Source organism: Myotis brandtii, unplaced genomic scaffold (genome assembly GCF_000412655.1).
Source record: "Myotis brandtii unplaced genomic scaffold, ASM41265v1 scaffold587, whole genome shotgun sequence".
In the NCBI taxonomy this organism is placed as follows: Eukaryota; Metazoa; Chordata; class Mammalia; order Chiroptera; family Vespertilionidae; genus Myotis; species Myotis brandtii.
In genome coordinates, this window is record NW_005370207.1 from 547,524 (window position 1) to 560,586 (window position 13,063).

General features: G+C 35.1%; 1 protein-coding gene across 2 annotated transcripts in view; it reads right to left on the minus strand.

Moving 5' to 3' along the window:
• Positions 1 to 29: 29 nt before the first annotated feature.
• ZNF800 (zinc finger protein 800) overlaps positions 30 to 13,063 on the minus strand; it is a 27,967-nt gene continuing 14,933 nt past the window's right edge. Inside the window, exons 3-5 of one of the 2 annotated variants that reach the window (XM_005879177.2) lie at positions 7,090 to 7,233; positions 2,993 to 4,688; positions 30 to 1,788 (exon numbers count right to left, since the gene is read on the minus strand). In XM_005879177.2, the coding sequence (XP_005879239.1) occupies position 1,788; positions 2,993 to 4,688; positions 7,090 to 7,233 (1,841 nt within the window). In that variant the 3' untranslated portion in view covers positions 30 to 1,787. Of the gene's footprint in view, positions 4,689 to 7,089; positions 7,234 to 13,063 lie in introns of both variants that reach the window. The other variant, XM_005879176.2, reaches the window with a different exon arrangement.

Genomic DNA, 13,063 nt, shown 5'->3' on the forward strand with positions numbered 1-13,063 from the left:
TAGGAATGCATAAAAGATAACACTTTGCAAAAGTCAAACATACATGTTTAATAATGTGCAACTAAAGAAGATGGTTTATAAATGAAATACCACCTACACATTTAGTTCCCTAAATATATTACACTATTAATCATTAAAGTTAGACCTATAAGTACAAGTTTTCCATATGTGGAAAAGTAAATCTGTTTTTAAATTAAAGAGAAATTATAACTCTAATTTTTAAAAATAAAACTATCAAGATATAATTCAAGTGTAGCTGCTCATAGTCACTGAATAAATTTAAATTGATAATAAAACATTTAAGTTTCAACCAATGCACCTTTGTTGAAGCACATTTAGCTGAAATAACTCCAAGTCTGGTTTATTTCCATCACATATAGTACATTTTTCCAACAAGAGCATGTACATTCAATATAGAACATTTCCAGCAACAGTTACAGTCTTTCTAGTTTCCTTTCACAGTATATTTTAGTGCAAAGCACTGGGAAGGGTAAATGTTTCTCTAGCTATAGAAGTATTTTATTACGACCTTGTGGATCTTCAACATTTTAAAATTTTATACAAAAAGTATATAGATGGACAGGGTCCCTCCTAAGTACAGGTATGAACCTATATAAAAACATGGTATATTCTCTGCTGTACCTTTTAAAATTATAATTTGACAAAAATTACTAAAAAATAAAATATTCCCTAGAAAGTACAAAAGATTGATACACAAAACCTGTCCAAAATTTCATAAAGATAGGTGTACTTCTGTTTTTCCTAAAATCTTGATTATAAAAATGAACAAGAATTCATTATTTTCCAAATTTTACAGTAGGAATCAAATATCTAAAGTGGTCATTTCAGATTTTACTTGGGAGAAAAAAAATCAGGGTTTACACCCCCACCTGCCTTTTTTAGCAATATTTAAAGAAATAAACTAGTATCATAAGAAGTGGTTGTGCATGGATTGTCTGCATCCATAAAATATCGGTAAGCTATTTACTACCTTCATATTAACATTAGTAAATGTGTGGTCTTTTAAAAAAATAGAAACTGAAAAATTAAGTTGCATCTATCATTAAAGTGCTTTGTATAAAATTTAAAGAAAAATAGGGGAATGTTAAATTTTCATAAAAACCTCAGATGTTTACAAATGAAAAATGTAATGATCATGGGTGAAAATGAACTGGAACTTTCCTGTAAGTATATATTTTCGAATGAAACTTCCAAACATTTAAGTGCTGGAGAACAAGTTAGAAATAAATGAATGTAAAAATAATTACCAATAATTAGTAAGCTAAATATGTATGTGTTGATACTAATTTGTCTTTTGGTCTTAACATACACTCACTAGGAAACCAGGTATCTGTACAATCCAGATGACAATTTTGCCAAATAAAGTGGAACAAAACTAAAATCACTAAGATATCAAGTCTTTGTCAATTAAAAATCACCAGTGGTGATTATTTTCTTCAGGCTGTTGATCGCTTTAATCAACAAATTGTTTGAAAAACAAAATTTGCAACATTTTTGTAGACACTGGTTAGCTGATGTACTGTGATGACAATATGTAAATGTCACAGCTACTTGAAAGTGCTGGGAAAGGCAGTGCCTTTGAAACAGTGGTTAGATAATTATCCTTTTAGTGAGAAAACAGCAGTTACAGTCAAATATTTATGAAAATGTTTTTTCTTTTTTTTTTTCTCATAGTACCATCTGAAGACGTTTAGTGGTTCTAACACCAATTTAAAGTCTTTCCACAAATATGAACTCCAAACCTTTTCGTACATCACTTGAAGTTATCTGAGGAGAAATGGAATAAATGAACACTTTTGAGTTCACCAATCAAAGCTTGTTTTTAAAATTATACAATAGTAAATGACTTCTAAAGAATGGTTTCATCACAAGTTTTCCACAAAAATAGAAAAATGTTATAATCAAACCACAACATTTAACCTACTCAGCACTCTTTATAACCTGAATCCAAAACTAATTTAATACTAATTAAATATATTAATTGCCTTAACTCAGGGGACACAGGTACTGAAGGCAAACTTTAAATTAAAATATAAAGAGACTTGAAAAAACAAGGATAGGGAATCTACTCCTTATTTTATATTGTCATTTTAAAAATCTACATTTGTTCCAAAACCTCCTAAGTATTATTTTTTCTTTTTTCCCAACAGGGATTTCACTTTTCTTACAACGCACAACCACACCAAAAAAAAAATTTTTTTAATCCCTATTTAATAATATTAACTATATTTTTTAACTGATTACCAAAAAGGTCATTTAAGCAAAAAGGGAAAAATAAGAGGATTTGGGATCTAAGTAATCATTCTTCTCATAGATCAAACTTAAAAATGGTAACTGACACATACTCCCAAGGAGAAGGAAAAAGAAATTCCAAACTTTTATCGTTTCCCCCTTTGCCTAGAAGCACTATGTTAAATGTAAATAATAATGCTAATCATTTTAAATTCAATTTGGGGATTTTTTTTTCTGAGTGCAGCACTTTACTTAGCTGTCAGATTAATTTTTACAATAATTACAGTGCCTCAAAGGACTTTTTTCCTATAATTATCGCCTTCACAAATTCATTCTAATATATTTAACTTTTCTACAATGCATTTATTAGTAGACTAAGTCACTGAATCAAATTAAACCTGTGCAAAGTTAAACAGAAGACTTCTATTGTAAACATAAGCCAATATAAATGTATTATTTTACAACATAGAGAGGAAAGCACTGACCCTGTGCCATCTACCTATAACTATATTGCATTGTCCTGTGGAAGATAAGTTCTGAAGTTAACTTTTGTTCCCAAGCCACTGGAATAAAGGTCACTGAAGAGGAAATGCAATATGTGCATCACTCTTGCAGTTCCCATTGCCATAAGATATATGGAAGCAAATGTGTTAAAATGGAACCAGCTATAAATTATGGTCAAATGATTTTTTTAGTTCGATGGGGAGAAAAAAGCAAAACTCTGTTAACTGTTCCTCACCAGACAAGAGCCTTAGATCTTGTACTTCGGCCTTTGGTTTTGTTTCCTTCAGGTGAATTGGAAGCATTTGCCTTATGAGTTTTCTTATGATGTTCAAGATAAGTCTTTTTGGCAAATGCCTTTCCACATTTATTGCATCTGTGAAGAGAAAAGTTTTTTGTGACTTTTACTTCAATACCAACGTCAGCTACTTCATACTTTTTACTAGGAGAGTTAGAAGTGCCATCATGTTTTGAATCGCTATGTTTTGCTTCATCCCTCGAAGGGCCTCTTTTTGCCACTTTATTTAGAACAAAATCAATGGGCTTTTTTATAGCTCTGATCTCCAAACTGGCTGTTATTTTCCCAAGGTAGCGGGATGACTTTTTATGAACCACAGTTATATGTCGTATCACATCGCGCTTCCGACGAGTTTCATAAGTGCAAAGAGGGCACTTGTAGAATTTAACATAAATGTTATTCCCATCTGTGTGCAACTCAATGTGTTTAGTCAAGTTCTGTTTGGAAGTAAACTGACGTTTACAAAGTTTACAGTAAAGTTGCTTAAAGTCAAAGCCAGCTGAAAGTTTTGGTTTCCTGGTTTTTTGCTGGCCACCTGCAGCAGACGGACTGGCTGATTTAGGGCTTTCAGAGTCTTGTTTAACTGTATTTTTCTGTGCTGCCGGTGTGTTCTTTTTTTCATTTGAATGATTTGTTCCCTTTAATTCATTCTGTGGAGAATGGGTAATGGAAGGGGGTGAAGATTCTACAGAATCTGCTGGTTCAACTTTAACTTTTATTTCTGAACTGTTGGCAGTATTATTAGGGCCTTTCTCTCTTTTAGAGTTTGTCCCAGAAAGAGTTATCTTGTGGGCCATTTGCATATGTCTTTTAAGCATTATTTGTGAACTATATTTCCTCTTGCAAAGGAGGCATTTGCATGCGGTTAAATTGTATTCAGCCTTTGAAGACGACTTTTGTTTTCGAGTCTTAAAAGATTTTTTAGGAGAAACAGAATCCAGGAACAAAGGTTGCCCAGGCTTTGTTGCTATATCAGGAGTAATTGAATCCCTCCTTAGTCCTCTATGAACTTCATCAAAATGCCTCCTTACATTCGCTTTTGTAGCAAATGATTTACAACATACTGGACAACTCCTACTTAATGGAACTAGAACATTCTTACTGCGTCCTTTAGAGGTTTGGTTTGGATTCTTTCGTGTCTCAATGTACTTTTTTAATTCTTCCATCTTTTTCTTATGTACTTTTCGAATGTGACGACGAACACCTCGTCTGGAATTAAATTCTTTTCTACAAAGACAACATATCAACTGGTGACCAAAATCAGAATTGTCAGAAGTTTCTAAGTCAGCCTGTGATTCCTGAGGTTGTTCATCAGATGTGGGTGCAACTTCATCTGCAACCATCTCAACAGGAGGGGGCTCTACAGTTTCCACCTCTGTAACTGTAACTGGTACTGTTTTAGAATGTTCAGTGTCACTTTCCGGTATTTGAACTTCAGTTTGTTCAGGAGTAGTACTGCTTGACTCTGTGACTTCAGTAGGATTATCAGTCCTTGAAATATACTGAAACACTGCATTTTGATTAGTTTCTATGGGTTCTAGCTTAATAATATATTCTCGCTTGTCCACATTTGGATATATGGCTTCTAGGAGATCATTTATGGCTTGGCTTTGTTTATCATTTACATCAGGAAGGTCTGTTAAGAAAAAATAACAACATTTTAATCCGGAATAATTAGCCTGCTATATATAGCCTTCTAATATTTTTTAATGTATTATGAATGGCTATCTTAAAATTTATATTTCTGGTTCATGTTCATTTTCATAACAGCATTATCTCTTTTCAGTATTTTATGAAGATAAAAACTAGTATTAAACTAAAATTTGCTTTAAGACCTCAACATAGTATGCAAATCATAAGAAATAGATGCAACAGAAGAGCTACTTCCACTTTTAAGTGCCCTTAATATAAAATATATAAGCACATGGGCATCCTAAACAATAAAATATTTCATATTTTTAGGCAATCAAAGTTCTCATTACCCAAAATGAATAAAACATAATGAAGAATGTTACTACATATAAAAATAATTTTTTTAGAAAATGTAACAGCATTCCTATTAACCTTATCCATAACAAATTAACTATTCTAACTGCATGGAGACATACTTATGGAAATGAAAAAGAAAATTCGTAGGAAAATATATAAACATGAGTAACATAACAGTCCTATTATGTGTCTCCTTAACATGAAACAATTATATTAAAACAAATGATTAAAAACTATAGATTTATTCCAAAAACAGTTAGTTTTATTTACTTGTACAATAATTACACCCTCTATAGGCAACTAAATATTACTATTGGAACAGAGTTGTCTAACACTAGTTAGGTTTCCACATACAACTCTAAATTCTAGCTGTTACTTATTAAATATAGCATCAAATTATCGGTTTAGAAAACAAGATATGATTCAATATAGCTCTTCTCATGTACTTCCTTTTTAAAATGGATGAAGTGTCTACAAGAAGAATAACACTTTCACAACAGTATCTCTAGAATGAGTATATTGCCAAGAAGAGAGCACACTAATCCTGCAAATCCATTTACCTACAGCATTTAGGCAAAAGTTGTTTGTATGGAAATAATACAATAATTAATAAATAATAATATAAGAATAAACTCGTTTCACATACTCGCAACTGTAAACCTAATTTTGCCACACCCTGTATTTCCCTAAGTCATACTAAAAAATAACAAGGATTAACTACCAGAAAATTAATTTATTTTTAAATATATTTCACTGATTTTCTACAGAGAGGAAGGGAGAGGGACAGAGAGCCAGAAACATCGATGAGAGAAACATCAATCAGCTGCCTCCTGCACACTGGGGACATGCCCGCAACCAAGGCACATGCCCTTGACCGGAATCGAACCTGGGACCCTTCAGTCTGCAGGCCGATACTCTATCCATTGAGCCAAACCGGTTAGGGATTAATTTATTTTTAATGGTACTTTACTTAAAAAGTTAGATTTGAAACTAATGTTTATAGACTTTTCATTTATATCTCAATGATATCTTTTTTATAATCTTTTCATTTATGTCTCAATTAAAAAATAGTATGTAGCTCTAACAGCAGTATCCAAATATAAAATTTTTATTTCACTTATGTCTTATAATGCTTTAAATCAGTCTCATGCTGATATTTGAAGTTTATATTTCAATCCCATCCCATAAGTTGAAAAACGCACAAAATCCATAATGCAATATAGTATCACACTGGCAAAACAAGTTCTGTATTTTGTAAGCCCACAAGAGTTAAATCCCTGAACAAAAAATTATGAAAGTAAGCTATTACTAAAATATTTTAAGGAATTTACATGAGTTCTTTAAAGCAAGAAAACAACACCATTACAGCAACCTAATTATACAGGGGCAATACACTTAATTCAACAAACATTTGGTTCCACAAACACTTTATTGGCCTACTATCTGCCTTCCTCACATTAAGTTATTTCAGATCTCAAGTTAACCCATAATACAATCTAATTTCTGGTAAAATGACTGATTTAAATAAATTTCACAGAGAACAAAATTGATCTTCAAATCAAGACCCAGAAAACAGTAGAAAGATTAACACTCCCATGAAATCATTTACTCATTCTTTCTTTGCTCTATTCCCAACCTTCTCATTACTTAAGAGGAATCTTAGTAAATTATCAGTCATATCTGGTAACAAGATGTTAAAGACGAAAAATACCAATATCCCCTTCAAGAATTAGTATTGTAACTTACATAAATCCTGACTATAAACTATATGATCCATATGAACATTCAAAAACAATATTCAATATTTTAATACAAATAAATATACTCATAAATCTAACCTCATATATCTATAGGAAAATTCAAGTGAAAAGCACAAGTATAAAAGTCCATATCTAAGAAACTGAATATAACACTGAGTTAAGTATTTAATTTTATTCTCTATCATTAAATTATCCATAAGTGGATATCCATAATTTAACACAAACATAGTTGTAATTTAAGAATACTTAATCGTAAAATGCATAACTGAATAAATGACTGAAACTTACTGTCATCCATCTGGAGACTTGGTGGGCAGTAGAATTTTTTGTGGGTAATTAAATTTGGTAATCCTCTGAAGAGACTTCGGCATAATTTACATTCAAAAATAGTGTCCACATCTTTTAATAAAATGTGTTTCAGTTGTTTAGTTCCTAAGGAGGGGGGAAAAAGAAAACTTTACACAAAAGGTAACTTCAATATCTACTTTTAAACTGAACAACCATTGTTGAGAATCCAAAAGTGCAGTTTTACTTGTTAAAAATGTTATATAGACATTTCCAATTATTACCACAATGTATTATTCACAATTTATTTATAAACTAAGCTTTAAGCAAAAATCCTTCTATTATCTTATCTAATAAAGAGGTAATACGCAAATTGACCATCATGCCGTAATGGTCAAGATGGCTGCACCCACAGAGGCAAGGATTCCGTAACACAAGATGGCTGCGCTCACTGCAGAGGCCCAGTTCCCGTAACAAGCCTTAACGAGAAATCAGCAGGGACCTCAGGCCGTGACCCCCGCCCCTGCGCCGGGGGACCTCAGGTCTCACCCCTGGCCCTGGCACCAGGCTGGGGGAGGACCTGAGGCAGCGCCCCCCACCTGGCGGAGCTTGACAGAGGACCTCAGGCTACACCCCTCACCCATGGGGCTTGACGGGGACCTCAAGGCACACCCCCCACCCCGGCCTGGGTGACGTGAGGCTGCACCCCCTGCCTGGAGGGGCTTGACGGGGGACCTCAGGCCGTTCCCCTCACCCCGGCACCAGGCCGAGGGACCTGAGGGTGCGCTGGGGGACCTGAGCTTGCGCCCCCCGCCTGGCAGGGCTTGATGGGGGACCTGAGGGTGCGTCCCCCGGGGCTTGACAAGGGTGGGGCCGGCCGGGTCTGGATCTCACCCAATGAGGGTGGGGCCAGTTGGGTCTGGGTCTCGTGCAATTTTGAGGCGCCACGAGTGTGCAGGAACTTGACTCTGGGTCCCGCAGCACTCCCCAGACTCTGACAAGAGGAAGATTTTCATATACATTTTACTAATTTTCTTTCATCTCTGACACTTCTATTATAGAGAAAGGGAAAATAGCAATATTAAAATATTTCCTCTAATTAATCCCCTTTTAATGTGCACGAATTTCATGCACTGGGCCACTAGTTTGGATATAAGGACAACTAAAATTGATGCTATTTTTCTAATTCTGAAGTCAATCAATTCTTGGGATATCCCAACAGTGGTCCCAACATCTATTTGATCATCAAAATCACCTGGGAATAAAGATGTGATCCACCCTCAGAAATTCTGATTCTATAGATCTGGAGTGGGACAGAAAAATTAAATGTCCCCATCCCCTTCCACTCCCTGCCAAAGTTTTTCCCTGGTTCTTCAAGCTTACTTCGGCATTAGGAAGTAAACATGGAGTTTTGTAACACATTTTCCCGATTCCTTAAAGAAAGTCAAAACTGCCCAGCCAGCATGGCTCAGTGGTTGAGCATCGATCTATGAACCAGAAGGTTGCAGGTTTGATTCCCGGTCAGGGCAAATGTCCAGGTTGCAGACTCAATCCCCAATGTGGGATTTGCAGGAGGCAGCGGATCAACGATTCTCTCTCATCATTGTTTCTATCTCTCACGACCTCTCCCTTCCTCTCTGAAATCAATAAAAAAATATTTTTTTAAAAAAGATCTAAAAACAAAAATTGTGTCACAGGATTGTCTGTGACTTTTCTTTTTTAAATCAGCTCAAATTACTTCAGATTCTGGGCCAACAAAGGTTTATGGCCATTTAGTGTGAGAGTAGCTCTTGTCCATAATTTTGAATTTTGTTTAAGCCTCTTGATACCACTATAAATTTACTCAAAACCTTTTCCCTCAAAAAGTTACCCCAATTGCAATTAATTCAATATTGACATACTAGTTTAAAGCCTGCCTTTCTCCACTAAGATTATAACTCCAAATCAGCCAAGACCAAGTATGTCTTACTTATAACTACAAAGTATTCAGCTCTAATAGTGCTCAATAAATATTCGTTAAAGAAGTGGCAGTGATCTAGGGATTCTAAGCATTGTGACAAAATATCAAAAGGCAGAGAAAAAATAAATGGCAGCAAGCATCTAATCTTTAAAATAGAAACAGCCACCAGGAATAAAACACAACTGGAAGGTCTTCTGTCACTACTTTCTACAGGTCATTGCCATAGATAAATTGAAAAAATTGACCTACAATGCTTTCCTAATTAATGAGCCTTCAGTTTTCTCAAATAAAAGGAAATGATAATATTGATTTAAATTAAAAACAAATGTGTCCTGAGAAATACCTTTAAGACCATCTAGGTGTAAAGTGTTCTTTCATTCAACAACTATTTGACTCTCTGTGTAAGCTCTGGAATTACTAAAGAATAAACACAATCTTACTAATATAATTAATATTGGCAGGTCCATAAAAATATTTCTGATTCAACCTTTGCAATCTGTTTACATTTAATTTTCATATCATCATTTTGTATTTTATCATCATTTTGAAAATAGACCAACCTTCAAAATTCTACTGAAAAAAGATTGATTAGCACAGTGGTTCTCAACCGTGGCTGCACATTAGAATCACCTGGGAATCTTTTTAAAATCCTGATTTCTGGGCCTCATCCTCCGGAAATTCTGTTTCTTTGTTACTAATGTTGTGGCCCCACCCCATCATAACAAAGCAGAATTTCCGGAGGATGAGGCCAAGATATCAGGATTTTAAAAAGATTCCCAGGTGATTCTAATGCACAGCCAAGGTTGAGAACCACTGGATTAGCAGGTTATCAGAACTTTACTGTGTTTAGAGGTTCCAATTTTGATAGTCGTGTGACCTTAAAGAGCTGTATAATCTTTGCACTTTGACTTATCCATATTTAAAATGAACAAACCAAATCTATCTTGGAGAAATTATTAAAGCAGATATGAACCTAAATCCACCCCAAATTATACATTTGGGTTTCTATTGGAAAATATATATATATATAACTAGAGGCCCAATGCACGAAATTCGTGCAAGAGTAGGCCTTCCTTCCCCTAGCTGCCAGCACTGGCTTCCCTCTGGCACCTGGGACCCAAGCTTCCCTCGAAGTCCCAGCATCGTCTGGAAGGACATCCAGTCTAATTAGAATATTACTCTTTTATTTTTATAGATGAAATAATTTCAACCCCTTCCCAAATCTAAATTAATGTTTATTCTACTAGACCAGCGGTTCTCAACCTGTGGGTCGTGACCCCTTTGGGGGTTGAACGACCCTTTCACAGGGGTCGCCTAAGACCATCGGAAAACACATATATAATTACATATTGTTTTTGTGATTAATCACTATGCTTTAATTATGTTCAATTTGTAACAATGAAATTGGGGGTCACCACAACATGAGGAACTGTATTAAAGGGTCGCAGCATTAGGAAGGTTGAGAACCACTGTACTAGACCATATTACCACAAAATCAGAAAACATAAATTTAAAAAGATTCAGAAGATAGCCTGGGTATTATTTTTTATAAAAAAGTAAATTCATATGTGTGCATGTGTATGTACATACATATACACATATTTGCATAGTCCATTTCACATTACACAATATATATTGGCCATAAACTGCTACTCTATTTCTAGTTCACAGTTAAACTCCTAAGTGATTGACAAACAGTAAGTGGTAGACTAAAAAAAGTACTTTATATAAACTTCTCTACTGATCTACATAAAGTTCTCAGGAAGTATTGTTGAGTGTAGTACCAGTAGGAAGAAAACATAAAAACTTTTTGCAGTTTAATTCTAATTAAAAGACCTGCAAGACCTACACTAAAGATTCAACTCTTCCTTTAAAGATAGTCAAAAAGGACTGAAGAGGAACACAAAAATAACCTGAACTAGGTTAACATAAGAATTCAACTGAAGAGTTATATAAAAAGTACAGCATGAGGTTATACATTTTTAAAAAGCTACTTGTAAAAATATAAGACTGCATTCCTACTAGTAAATCTGACATATCACTGTCTACCAGGCTCTCAATCGACCATTAAAAAACCAATACCAATTTCTCATATATTTCTAGTTATAGAGTAATACTCAGTTTAGAGTGCCCAATAAGCATCCAAAAACAGCAAAGTATTTGGCTCTAATTAATCAACCTTAATTATTGATCACAAATGCTCCCCTACCCCCACCTCCCCCCACCTCTGCACACTCACACATACAAAACTGTTGTGTTGATCCAGGCATACTAAATGTCTTTCAGGTCGACGGATATACCAAATTCTATCTCTCTTACTTTTCAGGCCTTCACCTTTTTTTTTTCTCTCTTATGAATTTTTCCATTTCCCTGGTCTGGCTCACTTGTAATCCTTCAGATCTCATGTTATATGTCACATTCTCCAGGAAACCTCTTTGACCCCTCCTATTATTTTTGTTAAGAATTTTTCATCTATACCCTCCTAGTATCCTATACATCTATACTATTACCCCACTACCTTATAATTAATTACTTTTCTGTATCCCCATTTACCTAGAAGCTGTAAAAGAACAAAGAAGAGATCTTTAATGCTCACCAATATATTCCCAGTCATCAGGACCATGGCTGATTAACATTTTTTAAATAACATATTGAAGAGCTTTCTTTATATGTTTAAGAAAACCATCTATTTATATAAAAACCCTGGGTGTAACGCCTCATGTCTGAAGCTCGACCAACCGGAAGGCAGTCAGTCCTGCAGGGGTCATCTTGGAAACGGCTGTGCCCTCCCCGAGCTGTTTCCCACCAGCGAGGTTTCAGGCAGGAACCTGCCCTCGGAGTGTCGATGCACTGAGTCCTGGGTCCTCTTAGCAACAGCTGTGCCCTCCCCGAGCTGTTTCCGGTAAGGGCGAGGTTTGAGGCAGAAACCAGCCCTCAGAGCATGGACGCACTGAGTCCTGGGTCGCCTTGCCAAGCCTGTTTCCCAGGAGGGCGAGGTTTGAGGCAGGAACCAGCCCTCGGAGTGTGGAGGCATATCTTTATAAAGTTTTAATACATTATATTAGAGGTCGTGGTGGTACTGTTTTACCCACAGCATCTACAGAAATTGCTGCAAATTTACTTCTCAGTGGAAGGACCTTTCATTCCCAATATAAATTACCCATTCCATAAATGAAACTTCAATTTCTAGACTCGATATAAACAGTGAAGTTGCTAAAACTATTAAAAAGGCCCAACTTCTCATTACTGATGAATACACCATGGCATCCAGTCATGCTATAAATGCCATAGACAGATTACTAAGAGAAATTATGAATTTGAATGTTGTGTTTGGTGGGAAAGTTCTCCTTCTTGGAGGGGATTTTCAACAATGTCTCAGTATTGTACCGCATGCTATGCGATCGGCCATAGTACAAACGAGTTTAAAGTACTGCAATGTTTGGGGATGTTTCAGAAAGTTGTCTCTTACAAGAAATATGAGATCAGAGGATTCTGCTTATAGTGGATGGTTAGTAAAACTTGGAGATGGCAAACTTGATAACAGTTTTCATTTAGGAATGGATATTATTGAAATCCCCTGTGAAATGATTTGTAATGGATCTATTATTGAAGCTACCTTTGGAAATACTATATCTATAGATAATATTAAAAATACATCTAAACATGCAATTCTTTGTCCAAAAAATGAGCACATTCAAAAATCAAATGAAGAAATTTTGGATATACTCAATGGAGATTTTCACACATATTTGAGTGATGATTCCATTGATTCCACAGATGATGCTGAAAAGGAAAATTTTACCATCGAATTTCTTAATAGTATTACTCCTTCGGGAATGCCAGGTCATAAATTAAAATTGAAAGTGGGTGCAATCATCATGCTATTGAGTAATCTCAATAGTAAATGGGGTCTTTGTAATGGTACCAGATTTATTATCAAAAGATTACGACCGAACATTATCAAAGCTGAAGTATTAACAGGATCTGCAGAGGGAGAGGTTGTTCTGATTCCAAGAA